Consider the following 27188-nt stretch of genomic DNA (forward strand, 5'->3'; position numbering starts at 1 on the left):
AGGTCCCACCTGAGTCCTCCTGCTCTGCCCCCTGGCAGGGGCGTCCCTGCGGGAGACGGGCTTCTCCACTCATCTGTCCCCATTTGGCAGATGGGGAAAATTTGCCTTTTGCACCCCCTGCCCCCCACAAAGCCCTTCTTCTCTGGGCCTCCCCCCTCCCCCCGGCCTCCAGGCTCAGAGAAGCTAGAAGCTGTCGAGGGAAGATGTCCGGGAGCAGCCATCATCTCCCTGTTTGCCCCCCCCCCCAGCTGCCACCCACTCTCGGGAGAATGCACCTGCAAGCCGGGCTGGGCAGGACTCTTCTGCAACGAGACCTGCCCCCCTGGGCACCACGGCTTTGGCTGCCAGGAGCCCTGTTTGTGCCTGAACGGAGGGACCTGCGACGGCGAGACGGGGCTCTGCGCTTGCCCGCCAGGCTACATGGTGAGTCCCCCTCGGAGGTCCCTGGGCTTCCGTCTTAGGCGGACGGCTAGATCTAGCATGGGCAGGAAAGGGTTGTGCCCCACTGGCAAGCAGAGCCTGGATCGTGTATTTGAAGGGGAGGGTGTGACAAATTGGAACTGCAAGTAAAATCGCTCTCCTCACCCACAGCCTGATGGCCACTCTGAAGGTTCTGTGGGCTTGCATTGCCAGGTGGGGCAGGCAGGAAACAGATTTTGGGGGGGGGGGTGTCTCAAAAATTTTAAAGGGCCATTTGCAGGAGAGAAAAACTTGGGCATCCTGATAGGGGGTCTCACCCCTGGTTCTGTGCTGGAATATTTTCCTCCCCTTGACGCCAGTGTTAAAGGAAAACTCCTGGCTCACTTGGATTTGCCAGACAAAGACACCAGCTAAGAGTACTGGAGCAAAACGGCAGTCTGTAGGCCTGACTTTTATTCAAGGAACTGTTGCAACAGGACTTCCAACTACTACATGGAAGAAGCAGAAAGAAGCCCTGCACAAAGGATGGCTCGCTGTTTTATAAGTTTCCCCTTTTACCCACAACACCCTGAGTGAAACATCACACATACATCATATACACAGCTATGTCATAATCTGGGAGGGGTCTTCTGGCAGAAACCTGAGCATCAGGTTTGCCCCCATCCCTCCCTTGACCTCCACCTCACACCCATTAAGTAAAACAAAAGGTGAGTATGTACATGTTCCTGTTCTCCCGGTCAAGATAAGCACACCCCTGGATCTTGACCAAGATCCTAATAAACTGAAGTTGGGTTTCTATTGTTTCTGGAATGGCTACCTGTGTCTGGCACTCAGAGGCCAGGATGCCAGCGATTATCACCCAGGCAAGGAAGCTGCTGAGTACCATGGTCTCAGGCTTGAGGGATTATGGCTGCTGACATCCCAGACTCCCCTCTTGGTAGCCATTTCCTTCCTGAACAGAACGAAGTTGGAATGGTGCAAATCCAATACTGACTTTCTAAAATTTTCCCATTGAGCCAATACTTAGATACATTTATCAGTGAACTGTTGCATTTTGTAATGTGCAGTGGAGGCCCTTTGAATAGAGATAGGAAGAAACTGTGTGATGAAGTGTTTTGTGGGAACATTTGCAGGAGTGATTGTGTTGAGTTTGGTAGTTGGGGGGTATGATGTCTGCTGGAGGGGCAAGCCCCCCAACCTTTCCATAAATTCAGGTAACACCAGAAAGGAAAGGGGTGCATTGGGGGGATTGTCCCCCCAGCTGTGCGTGGCCCCTCCTTCCCCTCACGCCCATCTTGTGCCCTCAGGGTGCCCACTGCTCCAGCCACTGCCCTCCTGAGACCTTTGGGGTCAACTGCTCCCTGCCTTGCACCTGCCACAACGCCCTCGCCTGCTCTCCCATTGACGGGACCTGTGTCTGCAAGGAAGGTAGGAAAGGTGGTGGGGAGACATGGGGTGTGGGGAGGCAGCAGGTTACGGGAACCTGCCTTTAGGGGTACCTTGAGGTCATCTGGAGTTATTTCCCTTGGCCAGGCTTGGCATGCTCTGCTAGTGCAAAGCATAAGGAGGGGGCAGAAAATCCAAGGTCCATTTCTGTGTGTACCTCTGTTCTCCCTCTCTCCCCCTCCCTGCCTTGGGCACCTTGTTTTCTGCCAATTTTGCCTCCCCAGGTTGGGAAGGCACAGACTGCTCCCTCCCCTGCCCCGCAGGCACCTGGGGCTCTGCTTGCAACGAGACCTGCCGCTGCGCCAACGGAGCTTCCTGCAGCCCGGTCAGTGGGGCATGCGCATGCGCGGCAGGCTGGCATGGCCGCCAGTGTGAGGAGCCCTGCCCGGTAGGTGGCCCTTGGGGAAGGGAGGGGAAGGAGCAGGGTTAAGCTGCCACCAATATATAGACAGATTCCTTTGGGGGGCTGCTGTGGCTGTCCCGGGAGAGGCACTGAGCGGGGGGCTTTCTCCACTTCCTTTTCCAGGTCCCCCCACTGCACCATGTGGGCAGTTTCCCCCTCTCCTCTTTACATGGCTCAACTCGGGGTATGGGAGCTGGGCATCACCCTGCTTCTGGCAAATGGATTGTAGTGGGGTGGGCAATTGCCCCTGTCTGTTGCCAAAGCTGAGGCTGCCAGCTCCTTGTGTGCCCAGTCTGGGTGATCCAGGATCTGCCTGACAGGAACAGAGCTTCTCAAAGGGCTGCTTTCTGACCCGTATCACTGCAGAGCTGGGGTGCCCCCTGGGCACACCTGTGGAGCGGCCTCCTGCCTTGGCACCTGGGCACCTGGAAGAGGGCTATGCCTCTTGTGCATGAGACATCTTGCCTGACGAGTGGGGGAGCGGGGACTTGCCAGAGTTGTGCAGGGGATGGTGGCGGGACAGTCCCTCCTTTCCAAATCCAGGGGTGGCTGGCGAAGAGGGATAGAACCACTAGTGGGGAGATTTCTCTTGTGCCTTCCTGTCCACTGCACGGCTGAGCAAGCCCCCTTCTCTCTCCCTCCTTCCCCCAGGAAGGCTTCTACGGCCTCAGCTGCAGCAGCAGGTGCTCCTGCCAGAACGCAGAACGCTGTGATCCTGTTCTGGGGCAATGCCACTGCCTACCTGGGTGGACAGGTGAGCAGGGGCGGGGCTCAATCTCCCACCTGCCGTGGGTCCTGGGCTGGAGAGGGTTAGGGGTTGTCAGGCAAGGCTGGGGCTCCAGCCACCTGTGAGTGGCCTAAGGGCAAGGCAGGCCTGCTGGAGGAACCCTTCCTTCTTTCAGGGTGATCTGAAAGTGGGGCATGTTGACATCAGTCCCTTGTCAGGGAAAGATCACTTCCTGTTGAGATGGAGGCTTTCTTCACCTTTTCACCTTTGCAGAGGTGCGGGGGGCACAGACCCCTATGAGGATGGGCCACCCTTGGAGGCTGATGGATCCAATGGGTTTCCAGACAGCTCAGGGGGGTTTTCCAGCTGATACGACTGGCGCTCCTGTTGAAGCCCTGGCCAAAATGTGGACTATCCTGATAGGCGGCTCAAATGCTAGTGGAGGGAAAGTCTGGTGAAATGCAACTGAACCTGGTGAGGGAGCCTCCCGAGTGGCAATGAGAGCAGCAAAGGCCTGCTCACTCTGCTGTCCTGCAGAGCTTTTCTTACAGTCTGGCCTGACAAAGGTGGCAGAGTCTGCAGGATCTCACTGTGACTTGTTTGCGAAGCATTTTCAGTGTAAAATCTCTTGGATCCACCAGAATCTTGACTCTGCTGTTAAAGCAGATGAACCTCATGGGGTGTCCAGAGCACAGTCTAGCCCTGTTGTGATGGATGAGTTTCAGTTAGTAAGAATGTAGAGAAGGTACTTGGAGAAGGTGCTTTGGAAACTTCAGCTGGTGCAGACATTGGTGGTCAGGCTAAACTACCCTGTAGCTGAAGGGCAGTATAGAAATTCAATAAAATCATAAATATATACATTTCCCCGCAAGCTTTGCTTGCTAAACCATGACTTGCCTTGCATTTCCTTCAGTGCCTCAAAAAGGCAATTGTCCTAAGGCCATGTGATGATGATGATGATTGTAATTAATAATACTAATAATAGCCTAAAGGTCTGTCACAGGAAGATGAAACAAGCTTGTTTTCTGCTGCTCCAGAGGGGAGGACCTGAACCAATGGATTCAAAATGCTAGACAGGAGTTTCCAACTAAATATTAGGAATTACCTTTAGTTCACCACTGACAGAAGATCATTATGTGGTGACTGATACAGGTAATCTGACTATTAATCTCAGTCTGGAGATCAGAGTAATCATGGAGAACCTCAAATGTTTTGATGAAGGCTGTTTTCTGCTGTCTGCACCTGGGGGCTTGGGCAAGGGCTAAAAGATCTGGCAAGCTGAAGAGCATCCAGCGCCATGTAAGCACCCTTCGTGGGTAGAAAGATTGGCATCCTCTCTTAATAAATTGTGGGACAAGAAAAATGGCAAATTGGAGATTTATCTGTCTGCTGGTGAAAATCTACAATCGGAAAACTGGTAATAGCCGTTTTCTGTCTCTACAAAGAAGGGGAAACTGGCTGTTAAAGTGTCTAAGGCAGAGTGAAAAGCCTGATTTGGGGGGGGGTTGGGCTAGATGATCCTGGGTGTCCCACCCAGCTCTACAATTCTGATTGTAGTCTAAGGCTATGATGATTCTGTGAGCAATCCATGCCTCTAGGATTCCCTCCCTGCTGTCAGCCACTCGCAGGTGGTGCTGAGCTGCTTCCTGCTCCTTTGTCCCCCAGGCCCCAATTGCAGCCAGGAGTGCGCAGACGGCCTGTGGGGGCCCAACTGCAGCCAGCTATGTCTCTGCAAGAACGGGGCCACCTGCTCCCCCAGGGATGGGAGCTGCAACTGCCCCCCAGGCTTCCGGGGTGCCACCTGCCAGCGCCGTAAGTAAGCTAGCCAGCCTACCAAGAGAGCCAGCCCAGTGGGGGGTGGGGGCGGCGTGTCAGATGGGCTGAGTCTCGGTGGGCTCAGTGGTGGCCCTGGCTGCCGGGGCAGACTGCCCTCCCCACGGGGACAGGCGGTGGGAAGCCCAAGAAGTCTGCTGCTCTGGCACTGAGCTCCCTCTCTCCCCCTCCAGCCTGTCAGCCAGGGCGTTACGGCAAGAAATGCTCTGTGCCCTGCAAGTGTGCCAACCACTCCATCTGCCACCCAGTGGACGGTTTGTGTGATTGCCCTCTTGGCTGGACAGGCAGTGACTGCTCCGAACGTGAGTTATCCACTTGTTGGAAGGAGACAATGCGGAGAGGAGGGGGAGAAACTTTGACACACGGCCAGTCCTGGGCACAACCCTCTTGCTGGCTGCTGTGCCCCAAGGGAGGGTGCCTGTGCTACCTGGCTGTGGAGGAGGAGGAGGAGGACCCACCTGGCCTGTGTAGCTGGGCTACATTTCAAATGAAGGGCGACCCACCCGCCGCCTCTGTGCCTGCTCTGCTTTCTTCACAGGCTGCCCTGCAGGGTTCTTTGGGGCCAGCTGCACCCAGCGGTGCCAGTGTTGGTGGGAGGCCCCCTGCGAGCCAGACTCCGGGAGGTGCCTGTGCCCCTCTGGCTATACTGGAGCCCACTGTGAGACCCGTAAGTACGAAGAGGCCCCCGCTTCCCTCTCTCCGCTCCCATGAGTGAAAGGGGCTCTCACCTGCGAGGAGGAGGAGAATGCTTCAGCTGTGATTCCTGTATTACAGGGTGGGAGGTTTGGACTGGATGAGCCTTGGAGAACCCTTCCAATGCTAAAACTGTGGTTTGAGGAGCAGGAGGAGGAAGAAGGGGGTGGCAGGTCAAAGTGCCCCTTGGGCATCCGCCACAATAGACTTTTGTGAGCAGAGACAGGTGCGGAGAAACTGAAATGGCTCTGCTCAGGTGGGGAGGTGAGAAGATCTCCTCCTGTCTGCCAGTCTCTAAATGGTGGAGGGTAGGTGGTCCCCTCTGAACCCAGGAGGAGAGAAGCTCTTGGAGGGGGGAGCTTGTCCACCCTCTTCAAGAGATGGGGGTCCCCATTTCTGGCAAGAAGGTGCAACTCTGCTGCCTCCCTGTGCAGGGACACTCGACCCGCCCCCCCTGACCATGGTTCCTGCCATTCCTGCTGGCAACCCCTCCCTGGGGGCCGTGATGGGCATCGTCACCCTGGCTGTCCTGCTGGTGGGCATGCTGGCAGCCTTCCTCTTTTACCGGCACTGGCAGAAGGACAAGGAGCATCGCCACATGGCTGTGGCCTACACCACAGCGAGGATGGATGCCTCAGAGTACGCCGTGCCAGGTGAGGAATGCCCCGCCTGGCTCTCTCTTCACGCCACCCTCACAAAGCAAGACTCAAGTCTTGCAGAATGTTCTGACAGTAAGAACGGACTCCCTTGGAAGGTGAAGAGGTCTCCTTCCTTGGAGGTTTTTAAGCAGAGGTTGGGCAGTCACCTGCCAGCATGGCCACCCTATAGTTTCGTAGAGGGTTGGACTAGATGACACTTGGGATCCCTTCCAACTCTGCTATTCTGTGATTCAGCTCTACAATATCTATGAAATTGGGCTGGGGCGGGATGGTGAGGGCGGTGAATTTCCAGAGAATGGGGGGCTTTTGTACTGACCTGTCTCCGTCTGCCTTTCTGCCTAGACGTCCCTCCCAGCTGCACCCACTACTACTCCAACCCCAGCTACCACACCCTGTCGCCCTGCTGCCCCAGCCTCCCCTGCCCCAGCCCCCCTGAGCAGCCTGGCCCCAGCAAGGTAAGGATCTCTCCGGGGAGTGCAGCTGTGGCCTTGGGCCTTTCACCTGGCGAGGGCGTTTGGGCATTCATTATGCAGTAGGCCCACAACTTACATGGGGGCTACATTCTGGGGGTTTGTGCACAAAGGCAAGACCCCTGGAAGGGACAGGGGGCCTTGGTGAGATCTCAGGCGGCCCTTTTCAACTGCTCTCTCCCCACTTGGCATTCATTCATTTATTCCTGGACCACTGACACAAAGCTGCCATTTCGTTAAGTTGCGGGTCTACTGTAATTTACAGCATAGGATTACAAAATTGCCAGGAAGTTGGAAAATAAAGAAACGCATGTCTAAAGGGACATTTCCTCTCCCATTTCTGAGAGGTGCGCAGGGATTGGGCTCTTTGCTGCAGGAGGCAGAACTTCCAAAGTGGTGGCAGCGTCACTTTCCTCCTTTTTTACTGCACAAAAAGTCCGCTCACCAGTCTGGGCACCTGTGTGCAAACCAAAACCCAAGTAGCTGTAATGTCTGGCTTCTTCTGATTTGCACCCCTGGAGGGGGCCAGCTATGGTGCCAAGTGTGGCTTCTGGAGGGTACAATCTTGGTCACTTGCAAACCGCAGCTGGCATTGGACAGTTCCATGTTGCTGAGCCCCACTTGGCTGTGGTCAGTAATAAAGACAGACACTTTCCGGGATGGGTTTTAAACAGGGAGACGTGCCTGGAGCACAGAAGCCACGTGCTTAAACATGGACCCAGAAAGGGAGCCCCATAACAAGCCCCACCCCAAGGCAGGAATTTCATCTGCCAGGCCCTTGCCCATTCCACCCCTAGCCTTCGCAGATGTCTTGGATAAAGAATCTTAATTGTTGGAGAGAAACTTTTGTTTGAGTTAGGGTCCCACGCGGTCTGGTGCCAGGGTGACTGCCTGTTTTCTTCCCCCTCCCCAGCTGATCAGCAGCACAAAGAGCCTAGAGCGAGACTGGCCGGGAGTGTGTGGGGCCGACTGCAACGCCACGCTGCCCGCTGACTGGAAGCACCACAGGGCCACTCCAGCGGAGCCAGGTAAGGCTGTGGCATCTCCCTCCTCCTCCACCACGAGCCCTGGGCTGAGGCAAAGAGACCCATCTGTGCCCGTCACTCAGGAACACGGCCACTTTTTCACAGAGTGCCCTTGTCCCTGTTGCCGCTCCTGTAGAGACCCTTCCCCAAAGGGCAGCCACCCCAGCACACATTTCTCCCTAACGGGTTTGGCCTTTCCTGCAAACCTGGAGGCCTCCCTGGAAATGGGGGAGCAAGGAATGCTCCAGAACCACCTTCAGCAACTTGATGGACCCCAAATGGCAGCAGGTGTCGCTGTGAGGCTTCACATGAGTCTGTTTCCACCATCAGCTGGTCAGGGTGTCCTCTCCTCCACATGTGCTGTGCCAGGTCTGAACCCCACTGATAGGTTCTGGGGCTCAGACCCAGTGAGCTTCACCCAACAGAATCCCTCCCCCTCCTGGACTCCGTTTCCTTTTCTGCAGGAGGCCCCCAGATGGACCGCAGCTACAGCTACACTAACGGACTTGGAAGGTATTACAGCACAGGTAAGAGCATTGCCTGCCTGTGGAGGGCACAGCATAGCCATCCTGGTGAGTAGCCATTGATAGGCCTCTCCTCCTCCACGAATTTGTTTTCTCCTCCATCCAGGTTGGTGGTCCTCACCTCCTCCTGTGGGAGGGAGTTCCACTGATTAACTATGCCCAGCATGAGGAAACTCCTATCTGTCCTGAATCCTCCAAAAATCGGCTTCCTTGGGACGTCCAAAGGTTCTGGTGTTAGGAGAAAAACTTTTCTCTGCCCATTTTGCCTCACCATGCATCATTTTATGCACTCCAATCATCTCTCCTCCTCCTCTTTTCTCTAAAGTGAAAAGCCCCAAATGCTGCAACCTTCCTTCACAGGGGGGTCGCTCCAACCCTGGATCGTTCTGGTGGGCCCTTTCTGGCCTCACTTCTGCCTGGTGCCACCAAGTCCAGGGTGGGTCTGCGGCTGCCCTTCAGGGGGCCCGTGATACTGCTCAAAGCCCCTCCCTGACCCCTCAGCCCTCCTCCCCTTCCAGGCTACGCCAAGGAGGAGACCTTGTACCGACGGAGCGACAGTTCCCTGAGCAGCGAGAACCCCTATGCCACCATCAAGGACCTGCCCGTCCTCACAGGGAAGCCCTCGGAGGGAAGCTACATGGAGATGAAGTCCCCCGTCAAGCGTGAGATGTCCTACGCCGAGATCGGCCTCTTTGAGGAGGCTGCCCAGAGCCTGGAGGAGGAGGAGGAGGAGGCAGGAGGTATGGGGGGGGTGTTTTATGGCTCTCATTTCCCTTCTTGGTGGCAAGGGATGCAGCTGAGTGCCAGGCAGAGAGGGACTCCCTGCCTGGACTCCTGGAGAGCTGCGGCTGCCAGTCAGTGTAGACGAGCCTGAGATGGGCTGTTGGTCTGGTTCAGCAGATGGCAGCTTCCTCCGTTCCTCAACATTTCCATTTTTGCAACTGGGCTGAGGTTCCCCGTGCCCTCACTTTGCGCCCTCCTCTGTGTCCCGTGGAAACGCTGACCTCCTTCTCCCTCTTCCTCCCCATTCCAGGCAGCTGCTCGGCTGGCGCAGGAGGCATCTCTTCACACGCAGCCTCCACCATTCCCCCCAACCACTACGACTCCCCCAAGAACAGCCACATCCCTGCCCACTACGACGTGCCCCCCGTCAGGCACTACCCGCCATCGCCCCCCCTCCGCAGGCAGGACCGGTGAGGAGGGCCAGAGCCCCCTGCCCCCCGCCTTCTCAGGGAAGGACTGAGTTCCAACTGGCTCAGCAGCAGCAGCAGGACCTTCATCCCTCCGGGCACCAGGCTTCTTTGCAGCTGCCATGGGGGCAGGACGTGGCGGATCTGGGCCCCAGCGCCACTAGAGGAACCACTTTGGCCAGTCTCCTGGGCTGGCATTTTGACTAGCTGGGATCATTTCCCAAGGCAGCCACCAGCAGAGGCACAGCATCAAGGGGACGGCTGCTTGGCTCCTTTCAGTGCTTCTTGGGTGGGGGCAGATGTCTCTGTCTCTTCCCTGCCCCCAACTTCGACAGAGACTAGCCACTTCTTCAGTCCCATGAAAGAAAGCAAAGTGGGGCAGGGGGAAAGCACCTTATAGGCCAACAGGGGGTTGCACCATGTACAGAGATCACCTTCATTAGAATCATAGAACTATAGAGTTGGAAGGGACCCCAGGGGGTCATCTAGTCCAACCCTCTGCAATGCAAGAATCTCAACTAGAGCATCCCGGCCAGGTGGCCATCCAACCTCTGCTTTAAAACCTCCAAGGACGGAGAGCTGCCACTTCCTGAGGGAGTCCGTTCCACTGTCAAACAGCTCTTGCCATTAGAAAGTTCTTCATCTCAGTGAACTCCTATGTTCAAAGGAATTGTCTCTCCCCCCCCCCCTGCATTTTATAGCAGCCCCCTTCTTGAGGCCTGCTGCGTGTTTGCACTGTCATTCGCTCTGGATTACAAGGTGCAACAAGGACGACCCTTTGTTTCAAGAATCCCTTTCCCCAACCACAGCTTGCAATCTGCCTTCCCAAAACTGTCTCCTGGAAGGTCCAAACAGGCAGTTTCAGTCTTGCTTATTTTGCAGCAGGAAAAGGCTTAACTGAGGATGAGCCAGCAGAACTCAGAAGCCTGACTTCCTTGCAGGAGTCTGTAAATCCATGTACAAAGGGGTCACATACACTCTGTAAGCCAAGTTTTGCGCTGTCAGAAACTCTTGAAAAGTCTTCAAAGATCAATGCGCCAGGGAAACAGGGCACCTTTTCCAGTCAAAAGCCCACATTCCTTTATGAACCTTAGAGGCGCCACATGAGCACAGTGGGGATGCCCAGAGCTGGAGCAGATGCACTTATATCACACACGTGTTTTTGTGTGTGTCCGTGTGAGGGAAAAATCTTCATGGAGCCAGCAGCTGATGCAGACGAATAACCCCTCTCACCGCAGCGACACTCTCTTAACACACACCGCTGCAGTTGGGCTAATTATAAAAACCACCTGGTCCCATTAGAAACTTGATTCCTATGGGAGGGAGGTTGGTTTCAGTTCTTCACGCTGGAAGCAAGTTTTAGCAGAGCTGCCTCTTGCAATGCTGATAAAAGAGGCGCCCATCGGGCTCACCTGGACATCTCTACAGGAAAACAAACTGGTTTATTCAGAGTTCAAAGGCTTGCACTTCACTTTGTGGAAGCAGCCGATCACATCCAGCAATAACAAAAGCACCTTTGCAGTAATGGGGGAGAGGAGGAGCAGCTCATGCAGCCCACCCACCCACCCACCCACAGCCAGCTCCAGAGATGGGGCTCTTATGATTATACCCTACTTTTCTTCCAGCACAGAATCCAAAGCAGCACAAATGGTTGCATGGAGAGAGGATCCCCCCCTCCAGGGAGTGACCTCACCTGAACCCCTTAGTTTCAGCAAAATACTGACCCCCCAGTGCTTCTAGTCCACATCTGGGGAGGCCAGTGAAACTGCAGGATCTCGTCTGTGACAAGGAGCAGGCATTAGGACTGAAGTGGCCACTTGGTCTGAAGAGATCCTTGCAACAGCTGGGAAAGTGCAGTGGGGAGGAGGCCCCAGCTGCCAGGCCAGAATCTGGGACTTTGCAAAGTAAGGCCACACTGGATGGGAGACTTCCTAGGAAGCCTCTCTCAAGGCAGTTAGTTACTCTTCTATTTATTAAAAAAAAAGTATGCCAGTCTGGGTGCCATTCTGGAAGAGAGGTGAGATATAAAGGAAAGAAGGTAACTCCTCTGGAGTGGCTGTGGGGATGAACACATTTGTGGCCCCTCATCCCCAACACACCCAGAGTCAGGAATGGGCTGTGGGAGAGTCTGCTCGTCCTTCGACCTTCCCAAAGCCAGGGAGCTCTTCAGCCAGTCCATTTGGCCTTCAGCTTCCTTCACAGGCGCTGGCTGCACCTTTTAGCCCCACAGCCCAGGAGTTCACTTGTGCACCAGTCCCACAAAGGAGCGTGAAATCCCTGGGCAAGGCTGCCACAGGGAGCCTAAGTGGATCTCTGGCTCCTGGACCGCTGAGGAGAGCCAGTTTGCCCCCAGCAGAAGGATGGCAAATGCTCCCCACGAAGCCACAGCCCACAGTGATGGGGGGCAGGGAGGAGGCTGCCCACAGCACCCCCCTGTCCAAAGTGGCTGAAGGGAGAAATGCCTGCAAGGCAACCGGCAGGCGGCCAGAACGGGCCAAGGCCCTCGGGAAGAGAAGGAGCGCCCAGTCAAGTCATCTGCTCCTAAAAAGAGACCCCATCCTGTCACCCTGAGGGAGTGTCACCAGGTGGTCCTCCTGGAAGGGGTCCTTTCTCCACTCCAGCCGCCATGGTAGGCAGCCCAGAAGCATCCTGGCTTTTCCGCAGGTCGCAAAGAGGGCAAGGGGGGGTCTCCTGTGAGGTGGGCCCCCAGGGTGGTGCCCTTCTTCAGAGGCCCACCTTCCCATTGGGTTGGCAGAAGTTTGTAGGCTGGCTCTGCAAGGGGTCCCTGCCAAGGCCCAGAGCGAGGAGTGGGCTGCCGTTGAGGATGGGGGCGCCCTGAGAGGGGGCCGGCGCAGGTGCTGCTTCCTCCTCCTCCTCCCCACTCAGAAGTAGCTGCTCCGTCTCTGTGTCCGAAGCCTCCCAGGAGCCGCAGCATTTGTTCTCCAGGCTGTAGAAGAAGGAGTGGGTGCGGAAGGCGGCGCTCATGTCGTCCTTGATGCTCTCCAGGATCTGGGCGAAGGTGGGGCGGAGGCGGGGGTTCTGCTGCCAGCACCAGGTCATCAGCTCGTGGCTGGAAGATCCACAAGGGCGGGAGTGGGGTGGAGAGTCAGAACGGCAGGGGGTCACTTCCCCCTCCACTACTGCACCACCCCCACCCCAAAGGCTCCACAAGGCAGCCTTGACACCAGCCTGCTGCTGGCTCCCAAGAGGAGGAGTGTTTCAAGCCGCCTTGCTGTGGGGGCCCAGATGGGGAGGCCCCCACAGGCCATGCACAGCCCAAGGACTGCCAGTAAGGGGCCCGAGGGGAGGGGAGGGGGAGGGAGGCGCATCTGCCCTTGCACAGCCCAGATGCTACCTGGATGGATGGACTGACAGACAGACAGACACTGCTGGGGCGCTTACAGCTTCTGGGGACAGTTCTCTGGCTTCTCCAGGACGCCGTTGTCCATCACGAAGTGCAGGACCTGCTCGTTGGACATGCCCTGGTAGGGCTGCTCAGCCAGCGTCGCGATTTCCCACAGCACCACCCCAAAGGACCTGCAACAGAAGAGTCAGCCTCTTCCTCCTTGCCTCTTGCCACAGGGCACAGGTAAGGAGAGGCGCCCAGGACAGCCACTGTGCACAGGTGGTCTTCACAAGGTTTACAGTGGGAGGGAGCAGACAGGCCCCCCACACGAGGGTCCAAACCAAGATGCTGCTCAAGTGCAGGGCCTCCGCCTCCTCCCTCTGCCCCACAAAGACCAGCAAACAAGACGTGGCTCACTAGAGAGTGCCATGAGCAGGAGCCACACCTGCCACCCTCAGCCTCTGTCACACACATCCTTGAAAGTACCTGCTTCCATTCCCAGATTATCCTTGAGTGAAAATACCATGGAAGGGCAAACAAAGGTGACAAGGTGTGCCAGAACTCCCTGGGACTGGAAACCTGCCGCCCCCGCCCCCTGCTGCTCTGGAGGACAAGCCTGCCCCTTCCTCTCCCAAACACCCACCAGATGTCCGAGTGCGTGTTGAAGAGGCCGTCCTTCAGGGCTTCCGGGGACATCCAGCGGACAGGCAGCAGACCTTTCCCCCCTTTGCGGTAATAGTCCGTCTCATAGATGTCCCTGGTCATGCCGAAATCTTTTGAGGGGAACCAAGATGAAGAGAATTTGGCAGGGAGGGAGACGGCAGCCGTCAGAGCTGCAGTTGGAGCTGCAGAGAGCACTAGGGGCAACAGGAGGTCTGGTCCAGGGAGGCCGGGGCCACCAGAAATGGGGGAGGGGATTGTTGCTGCAGCAGCAAACAAACACTGCTACCCCCCTGGGCATCCGAGCCTCAACCACGACCACCTCTACTCGTAGAGAATGACAGTGATAACACCCCTGAACCCCAACCTGGCCTCACCCCCAATCTTCACAGTGAAGTCCTCTGACACCATGCAGTTGCGGGCAGCAAGATCCCGGTGGACAAACTTCTTGGCGTTCAGGTAGGCCATGCCATCCGCGATCTCGCCAGCCATCTGGATCATGTCCCTCAGCGATGGGGGAGGCAAGCCAGGGTTATTCTAGGAGAAAGAACCACAAAATAGCCTGTCCCAGGGCAGGGGGGAAGAGACCAACAGGACTTCTTCTCTGGGAAAATTTCCTCAGCCACTCCCGGAGAATGCCATGCGCTCAGTCTGTCTCCATACTTTGGTTTGGTTTTCCAGCTACTATTCGAAGCTGGCAAAAGCCGGCAGACAAGGAGACCCCAGACTGGACGCCACCCTCCAAGATGGGAAAGGAGTTTATGAACTCCCTCAGTGCCCTGGGCAATGGAACTTTGGCACAAATGAAAGCCCAGCTTCCCATAGCGTAATGTGGGCAATCCCCACCCTCTGGCTTTGGACTGTATTGGCGACACGTTGCTCTGCTGCAAACAGGTGCAACTGCTTCTCCACCCAAGCAGGCTGCTTTGCTTGAGCCCTGGAGGAAAGCCTGGGGGAGGCTCTGCACGTCACTCACCTCAGCTTCCGGCCTGAGGGAACGGAGGTAGCTTTTCAGGTCCCCCCTCGTCATCAGCTCCATGATGACCAAGGCAGGCTGGCCCTGGGAGACTACGCCAAGAAGACGGACCTGAGAGCCAGCAGAGATAAAAGAGGCCAGCTGGCATGTAGAGGACGCTCTCAAAGTGCTCAGCGCACACACAGGAGGGGGGTCCAGTAACCCTAACGCCACCCCCACAAAGTAGGCCAGTATTAGCATTCCCACACTGCGGAGTTGAATGGGGCAGGATGAGCACCTGGCAGTTCACCTCCAACCTTCTAGCAGAGCAAGACGGGGGCAACGACTTTCCCTCTTTGCATTGCTGCAGTTGGTCATCCAAACACCAACTTTGGCACACCCCACGTCATCCAACCACATGGAAGCTGAAATCTAGCCTGTTCCTCTCTGGGAATCCAGGCAGGGCTGCCCTGAGGTATTTTGCAGCAGACGCTGCCCACCAACCCACAGATCAAGTTGCATAATCCCCAAGGATTATGCCAAGTTATTTTGGCACCCAAGGCAGAATGTCCCACGAGTGTCTCCCCCAGGAGAACAAAGCACAACAATAGCAGCTCTGGTACCATATGCTGCTTTTCTCCTCAGCTGTCCAAGGGGAGGGCCGGCCCACTTACCACGTGGTGGCACCTGAAGGCTTTCATGACCGAGGCCTCATTCAGGAACTCGATGCGCTCCCGCGTGGTGGCCAGCTCGTTGACCGTCTTCAGGGCCACCCTGGTCTTCTCTCCCTCCTGCTCAATGTCCTTGGCAAGCCCTTCGTAGACCATCCCAAAGGAGCCCTGGCCCAGCTCCCGCAGCACTGTTATCTTCTCCCGCGGCACCTCCCACTCGTCCGGGACGTACACTAGCCAAGGAGAGGCACCGAAGGAAAAGCACAAAGCACTCAGTGTGGGGCACACACATATGCCCCCTGGAGGCAAGGCTGGGGGGCCTGGAAGGTGGTGGAGTGGCAAGGCCAAGGGTAGAATCACGTGGGGAGTTCTCTTGCACAAGCCCTGCTGCAACACTGAGCGGGGGGGGGGGGCACAGCTGCTGCTTCCCCAACCTGCTGCCCTCTAAAAGAACTGGACCAAAACTCCCATCAGTCCCAGCGTGGTCAGGGATGATGATGCAAGCCGGGAGTCCAGGACAACCTGGAGAGCCCCCGGCTAGGAACAGGGGAGGCTTAGGGCATCAGCAGCAGCACCAGTCAGTTCCATAGCAATGCTCCACCTTTGCCCTCACAGACAGAGGGTGCCCCTGTGGAAATGGTGTCCTGCCCGCCTCTGCCTCTGCCTTCGAAAGGTGAGCCGTACTCACTGTTTGAGGTGCTGAAGTATTCAGGGTTGACTGAGGCGTACAGCGTGCCACTGGGGTATCCCTCTGTGCTTCTGGGAGGGAGAGACAAAGGGCTCAAGGTCCTTGGCATGGCAGTGGCGGTGAGTTCCCCTCCCCCTTAGGACCCTCCTGTGGGATTTTGGTCCAACGTCATTGCTGACCTGGTCCATGTCAAGTTAAAGCAACACTTCTCTGCCAGTAGAAAGTGTGAGCCGACCCTTCCCCAGAGAAGGTTCTGGAAGGGACACACACTGACCATCAGCCAGGCTGGCTCTTGGGGGATGGAGACCCATAACATCTGGAGGGCCACAGATTCTCCACTCCGTGTTGCGGGGGGGGGACACCTCTAACAGCGCCAGTGTCCTGCCGGTTCCATATTACCTTTTCTTGTTGTATAAGAAAACAAAGACGGCCAGGCAAGTGATCCCCACCATCAAGACAACGGGCATCAGCGTCAAGAGCACATAGAAGTTTCCGGGTTCCTCTTCCTCTACTTGTAAGGGGGTTTATGATGGAAGTAAGTTTTGGGGGGCAGAGAAAGAAACATGTAATTATTACATAACTATTTAACATTGATCAAACAACTTGCCCCAATTGGGTTTGTTTGTGTGTTTTTAATATCCTAAGGGGGAATCCTGGGCCATTTCAGGCTCTTAGAAACGACATGTACACAACTCTCTCTCTCTCTCTCTCTCTCTCTCTCACACACACACACACACACACACACACACACACCACTCAACGGCTGCTCTGAATTCCATTTGCTGGTCTGGGGCAATATTTTGTCTGCTTTCCTAACATTTGGCACCACGTGATAAAAAGGATTCTAAATTTATGCACTAAATGACCCACAGCATTTTGGTACAACTGCTGGCCATCATTTGGGCTCCCTAATTAAGTGGATGGGACATGCTAAGCCTCTGAGGAATAGAAATATTGTCCCCATAAACATCCTCCCTTCTGCGCTCCTAGAGGTAGAGAGACCACATCACTTTCTGCACAATGGCAGCCTTGATTACTGGAGACATAAAGCAGTTGCTCCCTTTTCTATCTATTAATCTCTAGACACTTGGACTGGAGTATATTGTTTTGGGAGGGGGGTGTTAAAGGGGGTTGTTACTGATTTTTTAAATCTTTATTTTAGATTTTATTATGATTTATGTGGAAATTGTCCAATTTGGCTGTGTATTTTTTAATGTTTTATTTATTGTTGGTGATTATTTCTGTAATACTGTATTTTTTCATGTTGTAAGCCACTTCGAGCATGGTTTGAACTATGGAAAGGCAGCATACAAATAAAATTATGTATTATTGTGAGTTTGTGGGAGCCAGACTACTCTAATCCCTGGATCTAGCAAGTGTTAAAATCTTAATAATAGTAATAATAATAATTTATTATTTATACCCCGCTCATCTAGCTGGGTTTCCCCAGCCACTCTGGGCAGCTCCCCAAATAATAATAATAATAATAATAATAATAATAATAATAATAAAGCAATAAAAGATCAAACATTGAAAACTTCCCTAAACAGGGCTGCCTTCAGATGTCTTCTAAAAGTTGGATAATTGTTTATTATGGGAGGGTGTTCCACAGGGTGGGAGCCACCACCAAGAAGGCCCTCTGCCTGGTTCCCTGTAATCTTCTCGCAGGGAGGGAACTGCCAGAAGGCCCTTGGCTCTGGACCTCAGTGTCTGGCTGAGTGATGGGGATGGAGATGCTCCTTCAGGTCTACTGGGCCAAGGCCATGTGGGGCTTTAAAGGTCAGCACCAACACTTTGAATTGTGCTTGGAAACGTACTGGGAGCCAATGTAGGTCTTTCAGGATTGGTGTTTTATGGTCCCAGCAGCTGCTCCCAGTCACCAGTCTAGCTGCCGCATTCTGGATTAATTGCAGTTTCCGGGTCACTCTACGTAGCCCCACATGGAGTGCCAGGCTAGGTTCCTGGGTGATGCTCACTTTTGGGGCTGATTAGTCTCCTTTTGTCACCAAGGCCCACAAAGCCACCATCTATTTATGGAAGGGGGTGAGGACTGGACTACAGCTCCTACCAGGTTTTCAGGCAGCTGGTCCTGCTGTCTCCTGGGGCTGGAGCCCAGGAACAGCAGCAGGTTTCCCCCCCCCCCCTGTTTTTTATTCATCCAAGCAGCTGTGTGCTTCTCCTCTTTGCCCCAAAGGGATCTCTTTCACCATTAGCCCCCAAGGTCGCCCTGAAAGTGGCCTAAAGGAAAACTTTTTTTCTGGAGTTCCCCAGAACACCCCACCTGCCAGCATCTGGGGCCACATTTTCATGAGAAGTTAAACCAGAGATACAAACTGTTCCAGGCGTCCTTGCTTGCCCTGCCTCCCGCTGCCCACCCCCGCGACATCATCACAGGGTTTCTCCATTGTGTCACCAGATGAACCTCCCTGAACTGCCAGGGTTGCTTAGTCAAAGTCAACCATTCTCTTCCTTCTCTCTTCTGCTTGCCTTGCCCATGCTCAGCCTCCACCACCTACCCGGCCCCAGGATGTAAAACTTGATCAGTCCAGTCCACGAGCCGTTCCCTGACAGTGAAGTGGCCCGGACCTTGGCAGAGTAATTTCCAGGCTGGAGGAGGTCGAGGAGGTAGCCCCCGTTCCGAGTGTAGCGGTGGCGAGAGACGCAGACAACCGAGGTGACTTTCTGCAGGAGAGGAAGAAGGAAACCAAGGAGGAGGCAGGCGTGAGTGGTGCCTCAGGGCAGTGGCGTAGCGTGGGGGGTGCAGGGGGGGCCAGCCGCACCGGGCGCAACATCTGGGGGGGGCGCTCGCACTCGAGTGCTAAAATCCACGGGTTAGGGGGCGCAAATTACTTGCCCCGGGTGCTGACAACCCACGCTACGCCACTGCCTCAGGGGCCTGTGGATCACTCTTTACAGTAGGCCTATAGGTGGGGAAGTTTGAAACCCCAGGCTTGTGGCTGCTGGCGGGGGGGGGGGGGGGCAAGGATACAGTGGCTGCAAGTGGCAGGGTCTAGTTAACCAGAGCCAGGATGCTACTGCTGCTGGATCAGGCCAAAGGGGGACCAACTACTCCAGCATCCTGCTCCTCCTCACAGTCACCAACCAGATGCCCTGAAGGGATCTATCCCCACTGCTGGTGTTGCTGAGCACACTGCCTCTGATCCATCATGACTACTAGTAACATTAGAGAGCCTTATCCTCCATTAACAGCTCTAATCCCTCTTTGAAGTCAGTCACCATCACTACCTTGTGCGGCAGCAAATTCCTCTCTCCTGCTTGTCCTGAATCTTCAAACCTTCCGTCTCCTGCTGCTAATAAATGTTCCAGCGCTTGGCCCTGCTGCCACCACTAGGCCTCCAGCCCCTTCCTCACCTCACTCTCCCGGCTGTACTTGATCTCGTACTTGAGGATGAGCCCGTTGGGGTTCTTCGGCTCCTCCCACTTGAGGAGGACTCGGTTTTTCCCTGCTGGCTCCCAGGTCACGTTGCCAGGGATGTTGTCTGCTTGAGCTGAGCAGAGAGAGCAAAGCAAAGGAACTCCTGAGTCGAAGCCCATCACACTCTCCCTTCCTTCCACCCTTTGCCCAGGCAGGGCGAGAAGGAGCACAGAGCTCTTCATAGCTCATGGGACACCTTGTGCAAAATGCTCATTCCTGGATCACATTTGCATCATTCCCAGAGCCGGACCACCCATGAGGCAGACTACGGCAACCGCCTCAGGTGGCAGAATCCAAAGTGTGACTCTACAAACAAGCCCCTGCCACCGTCACCACCAGAGAAGCGGTTGCAGCAGCTTCCAAGTTCCAGCAAGATCTCATGAGAGCCCTGCGCAACATTCCCGAGACCCCAGAAAGTGAGATGGAGTGCCTTGCTGAATGAAGTCTTGGGAAGCTGGCGTGTGGCCTCTGCGTGATCTCGCCAGAACCTGGAAGCCACAGCCCCACAACTCCAGTAATCGAGGCATCAGCAGGGGCAGCAAGGGGGGGGGGCAGATGCACTGGGCGACATCTTCCCATTTCACTGCAGGTGACGAATTGAGACAGGCCGCCCCGATCATTCCGGTAGGGAAGAGCCAGTTGATTCAGACGATGGACTGCACAGGCTACTTACCAGCTAGCGATGGGGACGGGAGTTGAACAAAGAGGCAGGACCAGGGCTGGCCTTACCGTGAGGCAAAGCAGGGCAGACAGGCATAAAGGGGCAGCTGAGCTCTCTGCTCCTGCCTGGGGCTGATGCCCCCCCATGTGGCTTGCTGGGGGTGCTCTCTGGCACTTACGTTCCGGCATGGTTCTGGCAAAGACAAAGGTGGCAGCGCTGCAGCCCACAGTCTGCGCAGCATGGTTGCAGGCATGGATGTCAATGCGATACTCAGTAAAATGGCGCAGGTTAGAGATGGCCGTCCGATCCCGGACCACTTTATCCTCAAAGATGCGGAAATCCTTATCAGTTTTGGAGCTGCTGGACCCTGTGCGGTTTGGGGTCACTCCATTCCCCAGGACCTCTGGGGAGGATGTGTTGGCAAAGGCATGGCCAGGAAGAGGGGTTACGGCAAAGGTGTCCCTGCGCCTCTTTGGGATCCTGTCACAGCAAAGGAAGCAGAGCGGTGAGGCCTTGGGGCAGAGTGTGGGGTAGGGCAGGCCTGTCTGCTGGGAGATGCTGTTTACCCTACACCTCAAGGTAGACGACGAGTGTCATGTCCAGCCCTTAGTCCATAGAGGACAAACCAGACACAGTCGGGTTAGGGTCCAAACTCAGTCCAGCCCCCAAACGTATTACAATAGAAAGCTGGACAGGAGTTTCCACAGTCCTTCTGCCTGTGATACTGATTTCCCCAGGATCCCCCCAACAGTTAAGAGTGTGGGGATGTTGCCTGGGGTTTGGTAGGCAAGGGCAGGCAATAGGAAGAAGGGAAACCTCTGGTCCTGCAGGGGTGGGGGAGAGGGGAAGAGACCCCCTTTTCTTCCTAAAAGGGGTCCATTCTCTGCAGCCCAATATTGCAACCTGATAGTCTGCACTGTCTGTGCATTTTGAGAGAGCCTCCAGATGGTGGGACAAACTTGAGGCATCCCTTTAAAGAAATGTTTCTAGTCCTCAGGAAAAGCCTGAAATGTGTGAACATTCCTTTTCATTTTCAGCTACACTCTGCAGCTTACCTGTAAGAGATCTTGTTGATGGAAGTGACTTTCCAGGGGGGTCTGAAAAAGGACAAAGAAGGTGAAAATCTCTGCTTACTACCCCCTGGCTCCAGCCTGCTCCTCTGCCTCTGGTGAATATTTCAGCTGATGAGAGCACAGCCACAGGGGTGGGAGCAGGTGAGAGTTGGTGGCCCAAAACATCCAGGTTGGAGAAGGCTGAGGTTGCATGTCACTGGGGAGGGGACTCCCCACCCCCATCTCTGCCTCAGACAATATTGGAGAGCTGCTGTTGCTGCCAGTCAGAGTAGACATTACCAGGAGAGATAGGTAAAACCACCCTAACCTAGAATAAGTCAACTTATGCCAGTCTTTTCAAACTTTTTCAGACTAGCCCTGCAGGACACTTGTGGAAATAAGGCTCGGGAATCTCCAGAGCCCCAGTTTGGGGGGGGGGGTTGCTGGGCTTGCAAACAGTTGACAGTGCCATTCCTGCCTAACATTTTCCGGCTCAAGATGCCCGCTCTGCAGTTGGGGAAGGAGCGCTGGGAGTCAGTGGAAGGTTTGGAGTGCCAAGACGGCAGAGAGAACCACCACCAGTTCTGACAGGTTCTCCCGCCAGCTGACCATTGCTGCTGTCAGCCCTGACTTCCGCCCGCCCACCCGCCCATGGAGTCACAATCCCAAACCCCACAGCCTGGCCTGCGCAGCTCTAGCCCCGGTCACCTGGGGATAATGATGGAATTATGCAGGAAGTTTTCAAACTTCTTCTGGAAAGAGACGGTTTCATCCCTCAGGGGGGTTTGCCCCACAGGGCTTTGACACGGGCAGCACTGCTGCTCCTCTCCATCCTCCTGCCCTTCGCCATCGTCTGTGTCAAAGCGAGTGTCTGCGCTGCTGGTGGGCAGGCGGAGGCCTGGCAGGGCGAGAGGAGAGAGGGTGTGAGCAAAGGCCCTTTGGGGCTGCGCAAGGTCCATGCGCCATGGAGCAGGCCAGCCACCTCACCTTTGTGGCAATAGTCATTGACAAACAGCTCAGAGTCCTCAGCCAGCTGCTGCCACAAGACCAAGTAGTAGGTGATGTTGCCATTGGGCTGGCTGGGTGGCTTCCAGCGGACAATGAGGTGGGACGAGGAGTTGGACATGGAGATGACGTCCCGGGGAACTGTTGGAGCTGGACATCGACAGGAGGGCAGACAGTGTAATTGAAAGAGAGAGAAAAAGAGAGGGAGAGAGAGAACCAATATACAGAGCCAGTGTGTTGTGGCAGCTAGAGTGTCAGACTACAACCTGAGAGAGACCAGGGTTCAAGTCCCCATTCAGCTATGAAGCTTTCTGGGTGGCCCTGGGCCAGTCACTGCATCTCTCAGTCTAACCTAATCTCAGCCATCTTTAAAGTTTTGAGGTGGCCTCTGTGCAGCCCTCCATCTCATGCTAGGCCTCTTCTGCCTCCACAGAAGGGAGAGCTCCTTTCAAGGTCCCTCTGCTGCAGGCCCAGAACCCCCACGGCATCCCAGCAACTCTACTCAGAGCCCGGTCCCAGTCCAAGGAGCGGCTCTGGCACCCAGGGGTGGATGACACTGGTCACAGGCTCCTGCTCCTCCCGCCCACCCACCCGCGTTACCTGCAGGCATGGTACGGATGTAAACCACCTCGCTCTGAGCCCCGTAGTTGCGCCTCTCCTCGGCGGTGGTGAGGGTGATGGCGCGCACAAAGATGGCATACTGGGTCCAGGGCTTGAGGCTCTGCAGCACCACCCCCGGCTCCTGCTCATTGTTCAGGGGCGGCTCCACATCCACCACGTTCCAGCTGTTGGCACCGCAGGCGTCCTGCCCAATGTATTCCGTCACGTTCTGGAAGGGCCTGGGGGATGAGGCACCCAAGGGAGGGTCAGGCCTGCAGGAGCAGCCGGGAGGGAAGGCAGCTTGGCTCCCTCCTGCCACCTCCACTGGCTCTCCAACTGCCGGGCACTTGGCAGACCAAGAAGGATGCGCAAAGAGGTCCGTTTTGGCTTCTCACTTCCCCCACCTTCAGTTCAGTTCTCCACATTTCCACATCAGTTTGTGGATATATATTTTTAAAAAGGTTCTCCTAATACACACATTCTTGCAAAGCAAGGTTCCCAATATAAGGCATTTCCTTTGGACTTTTCAATAATATATTTATTTTTATGCACACTGCACCCTCCTAGCCAGGGCTTTTCAGAACACATTCAAGTTTCACTGCAAACTGGGTCTTGGCTTGCATACGGTTCCAGAAGGGGCGGATTTGGTATCTTCCCCTTCAGGTGTGCTGGGTGTCCCCTGCAGCAGCAGCAGCAGAAAAGAGCAAATTCCCCCCCCCACACACACACCTGAGGCTCCCCAAGGACTTACGATTCCTTGTAGTAGATGATGAAGCTCAGGCGGTCGTGGTACTCTGGGGGCCGGTAGCGCTCCCACTTGAGGAAGATGCGATCTGACTCAGTGGTGTTGGACACAAAGCGCAGGATTTGGGTCTTGCCTGAAATGGGGGGGGGGTTAAAACCTGGAAGGAGTCTTGAAAACTGGCAGGGGCGAGGAGTGGGGGAGGAACACAAGTGGCTTCAGGGAGCAACAGTGGAACTGGCAAAGAGCTGGAAAATTTCATGGGCAAAGGTCAAAATGTCTCTTTCATTTCTAGCTCTGCAAATGACAAAAATCCCAAACCCTGTTTTCACTGAAAATGTTCTGGGAGAAAAAACCTGGAATAAAAGTTGGTCGGGGGGAGGGGTTGGGATGACAGCTGCTGCTGCTGCTATTGGGGTTGCAGGTTTCGACTGCGGCACCCTAAAGATTTAACAGTTTGAAGGTCTCTTGCCTTTTCGATGCAGCAGATGAACAGGGCTGCTGCCCCTCTGAAATGGGAGACAGACCAATGAACAAAAAATCCGGGCTCCATGAGCTCTGGTAGTGGCCAGTTTTAAGCAGTGAAGTCAAAAGGACCAACCAACCACAAGTCCAGCCTTTCTCCAACTTGGTTCCCTCCCCCCCGCCAGATGTTGCTAGACTCAAGTTCACCTCATCATCTCCCCTGACCCTTGGCTGTACTGGCTGTTGGAGCGACTGGGGGACAAGAGGAACAACAGCTGGGGGCACCAGTTTGGGAAGGCACCCCAACTTCCTTGTGGGGCAACCCCCCTCTCCATCTCCGATTGCCACTGCTACCCTCGTTTCTGCCTACGAGGTGCCCCCAGGGTCCCTCGATGCTGTGGCCCCCAAGCCCTCTGCCCCCCAGAGCAACTCACAGGAGGCTCGGTCGCCATTGGTCCGGGGATTGATCTCTGCTTTGTTTTGTCTGCCCTTTGTCCCTGTGATCTCCTCCATGCGGTAAATCTCTGACAGGCAGAGCCTGGGGTTGAAGGCAAAGTACATCTTGCCGACGGGGATGGAGAGGCTGTGGTGGCTCCAGTCCCAGAGCTGCTGGAGGTTCTGGTTGTCCAGCACGTAGAGCGTGTAGTTCCTGGAGGCAAAACGGAGTCGCGTGTTTTACAGCCTGCCCTGCCGGGGGGGGGAGCCGTGCCCTTGCCCATGACTCACCCGTCCACCATGGAGTCCCCTCGGATGAGCTTGAGGTTCTTGAGGAAGGACAAAGAGATGAGGGCAAAGGAGTGCTTGATCTTCAGGAAGCCTGTGATGGTCTCAATCAGACCTAGGCTGCCCTGCAGGGCGGAGGCCAGGTTATCTGTGGGAAGGGAGAAGCAGCTTTGAGGCTTTTTGCATCTTTGAAATGATTGCCTGGTGCTGTGCTGTGTTCTTTCTTCAAGCACTTTATGCTTTTCAACACACATTTCTTTTACTCTTTTAAAAACCTGTCCCAAGAAAGGGGAGGTGGCTTCCTAACTGGCATGATTAATAATAATAATAATAATAATAATAATACCTTTATTTTCAATGTACAACCTGTATACAATGAAATTAACCGAGCCTCCTCCCCCCCCCAAACACTCAATCTCATTGCACTCTGTGCTTGTTGCACAACACACCAACCCCGAAAGTCAGTTGCACCATATTATTTTCCATTCAGCAGCCTAACAGCCCATGGATAGAAACTGTTTTTCGGCCTGTTGGCACGACTGATTATACTTCTATATCTCCTGCCCGAGGGTAGAAGATTAAAGAGGTGCTGGCCGGGGTGTGAATCGTCCCTGAGAATTTTTCCCGCTCTCCTAAGGCCACGATCCTTTGCGATGTCATCTAGCGGGCTCAGGGGACAGCCCATGATATCATGTACTGTGTTCACCACCCTCTGTAGAGACTTTCGTCCGTGGCTGTCAAGCCAACGTACCACACTGTGATACAATATAAGAGGACACTTTCTTTTGTGGAAGGTTATCAATTGTTGTTTAACATTGTTCTTTCGCAAGACCCTGAGGAAGTGGAGTCTCTGTTGGGCCCTCCTAACCACCTGAGTTACATTGTTTTTCCAAGTGAGGTCTTCACTAAGGTAAACTCCCAGGAATTTAAAGGAAGAGACTCTCTCCACACAACCACCCCTGATATACAACGGGGCAGATTCCCCTCTCTTCCTCCGAAAGTCCAACACCATCTCCTTTGTCTTGCTAATATTTAGGTGCAAGTTATTCTCTAGGCACCATGTAGATACTTTTGGACCCCCCCCCCGTATGCTGATTCATCTCCACCTGTAATTAGACCGATTATGGTAGTATCATCTGAAAACTTAATAATTACAGTGGATGGATCAGATGAAATACAGTCATATATATGCAAGTAGAGGAAGGGACTCAGCATACATCCCTTTGGGGTGCCAGTGCTGAGCTTCGGGGTCCTTAAATGATCCTTCAGCTGCAAAGGAAAAGAATATAGACCCCCCCCCCAAGTTAAATCTGAGGAAATCTGAATGCATGGCAGCTCACCCCTCAAGTCATCCCTCTAAAGAGTCAGTCCCTCAGTGGGCAGAGGCCAGACCTCCCTCCCTGGAGCTCCCAGCACCCTGAGGCACAGCCACTCACCTCCGCGGCGGATGTTGAGGATGAGGTTGCCCTCGATGAGGGTGCAGCCAGCCAGGTCCCTGGCTGCCCTTGTGGAGTCAATGGTCTTGGTGCCCACTTTGCATTCCTTTGGGCAAAGCCCCTCACACTTGTGGCAGAAGATGCTGAAAGAAGGGGGTTGGGGGAGAGACCTGGGGATGACGCACCCACAACGCAGGGAGAGGCTTCTCTCCATCCCTCACCCCTCAGAAGCACCTTCCCCCAAAGAATCCCTCAGCCCCCTTAGCAAACCGCAGTTCCTGTTACTATTTGTAATGTAATTTCATTGGAACTTCATTTCACAAAGACGAAATGGTAATGGGGAAAGGAGGTGGCAGTTGGCAACTGGCAGTTGGGAGTTGGCGGGTTCTCTCTGAGAGTTCTGTCTTGACTGGGAAGGTGAGGAGGGAGGGGACTTCTGGCAGACACGGTCTGCAGGAGTCTGTAAATAATACTTGTGGTTCAACTGTAGCCAACCTGTCAAGTAAAAAGATTTATCTTCAGCTATCTGCATAAGGCATATATTTTTTATCACAAATAGCTAACAGTTCCCAGGATTTCTTTGACAGACATGAATGTCTTTTAAATGGATAGCAGGGCAGCAACAGCAACCACAGCAACCCAAGAAACCAGAGGCCTTTCTCCTGGGCATGGTCGGCCAAACGGTGATAAAAAAGGATAGAACTTTCTTTATGTATGCAACAACAGCAGCAAGAATACTCATCGCAAAGTATTGGAAGACACAAGAACTTCCCACGCTGGAGGAATGGCAGATGAAACTTATGGACTATATGGAACTGGCGGAAATGACTGGTAGAATCCGTGACCAGGGAGAAGAGTTGGTGGAGGAAGATTGGAAGAAATTCAAAGACTATCTTCAGAAACATTGCAAAATTAAAGAATGTTAGAGTGATGTTGGACTGAATATAAGCGGTTTCCAGCTGTACAGGTTAAAGTTAATGATAGATTAAGATTAAAGATTAGGTTTAAAGATGTTTAAGGAAATGGAAATTTGACAATTAAGAGGTAAAATTTCAATGTTATATCACATTAAGATCAAAGATTAGGTTTAAAGAAGTTGAAGTTATATATTATATTTAAAATTAAAGATTGGGATTAAAAAAGTGGAAAAGAAATTGCTGGACAAACAATTTGGATTGGAATACAAAAGAGGGAGGTATGAGGAAGTCCAGAAAATAAGTAAATTCAAAAACGGAAATGGAAAAGAGATATTGTTTTTAATTGTTATGTTCTTTTTTATTGTTGATTCTTGCTCTTTGTGTTTTTTTTTTTATTTTCTTTCTGGGATTTGTATTGTGTATTTGTGTATCTTTTTTATG

General features: G+C 54.2%; 2 protein-coding genes across 6 annotated transcripts in view; one reads left to right on the forward strand and one right to left on the reverse strand.

The window, feature by feature from the left end:
- Positions 1 to 11382, forward strand: part of PEAR1 (platelet endothelial aggregation receptor 1) — a 46939-nt gene extending 35557 nt beyond the window's left edge. For 2 of the 3 annotated variants that reach the window (XM_080986003.1, XM_080986002.1), the window contains exons 10-22: positions 249 to 423; positions 1728 to 1848; positions 2091 to 2254; positions 2921 to 3023; positions 4662 to 4808; positions 5003 to 5131; positions 5368 to 5496; positions 5957 to 6175; positions 6524 to 6636; positions 7565 to 7679; positions 8141 to 8203; positions 8719 to 8940; positions 9234 to 11382. In XM_080986003.1, coding sequence (XP_080842129.1) covers positions 249 to 423; positions 1728 to 1848; positions 2091 to 2254; positions 2921 to 3023; positions 4662 to 4808; positions 5003 to 5131; positions 5368 to 5496; positions 5957 to 6175; positions 6524 to 6636; positions 7565 to 7679; positions 8141 to 8203; positions 8719 to 8940; positions 9234 to 9397 — 1864 coding nt within the window. In that variant the 3' untranslated portion in view covers positions 9398 to 11382. The remainder of the gene's footprint in view (positions 1 to 248; positions 424 to 1727; positions 1849 to 2090; positions 2255 to 2920; positions 3024 to 4661; positions 4809 to 5002; positions 5132 to 5367; positions 5497 to 5956; positions 6176 to 6523; positions 6637 to 7564; positions 7680 to 8140; positions 8204 to 8718; positions 8941 to 9233) is intronic. The other variant, XM_080986004.1, reaches the window with a different exon arrangement.
- The window catches only part of INSRR (insulin receptor related receptor), a 46184-nt gene continuing 29809 nt past the window's right edge, over positions 10814 to 27188 (reverse strand). For 2 of the 3 annotated variants that reach the window (XM_080985980.1, XM_080985982.1), the window contains exons 4-22: positions 25831 to 25973; positions 24398 to 24542; positions 24106 to 24320; positions 23216 to 23342; positions 22465 to 22703; positions 21847 to 22014; positions 21568 to 21757; positions 20863 to 20904; positions 19986 to 20287; positions 19083 to 19219; positions 18227 to 18392; positions 16110 to 16221; positions 15711 to 15781; positions 15026 to 15255; positions 14373 to 14483; positions 13774 to 13933; positions 13380 to 13509; positions 12793 to 12927; positions 10814 to 12460 (exon numbers count right to left, since the gene is read on the reverse strand). In XM_080985980.1, coding sequence (XP_080842106.1) covers positions 12115 to 12460; positions 12793 to 12927; positions 13380 to 13509; positions 13774 to 13933; positions 14373 to 14483; positions 15026 to 15255; positions 15711 to 15781; positions 16110 to 16221; positions 18227 to 18392; positions 19083 to 19219; positions 19986 to 20287; positions 20863 to 20904; positions 21568 to 21757; positions 21847 to 22014; positions 22465 to 22703; positions 23216 to 23342; positions 24106 to 24320; positions 24398 to 24542; positions 25831 to 25973 — 3169 coding nt within the window. In that variant the 3' untranslated portion in view covers positions 10814 to 12114. The remainder of the gene's footprint in view (positions 12461 to 12792; positions 12928 to 13379; positions 13510 to 13773; positions 13934 to 14372; positions 14484 to 15025; positions 15256 to 15710; positions 15782 to 16109; positions 16222 to 18226; positions 18393 to 19082; positions 19220 to 19985; positions 20288 to 20862; positions 20905 to 21567; positions 21758 to 21846; positions 22015 to 22464; positions 22704 to 23215; positions 23343 to 24105; positions 24321 to 24397; positions 24543 to 25830; positions 25974 to 27188) is intronic. The other variant, XM_080985981.1, reaches the window with a different exon arrangement.

This window comes from Podarcis pityusensis, assembly GCF_964106645.2.
Source record: "Podarcis pityusensis genome assembly, chromosome: 16".
NCBI lineage: Eukaryota > Metazoa > Chordata > Lepidosauria > Squamata > Lacertidae > Podarcis > Podarcis pityusensis.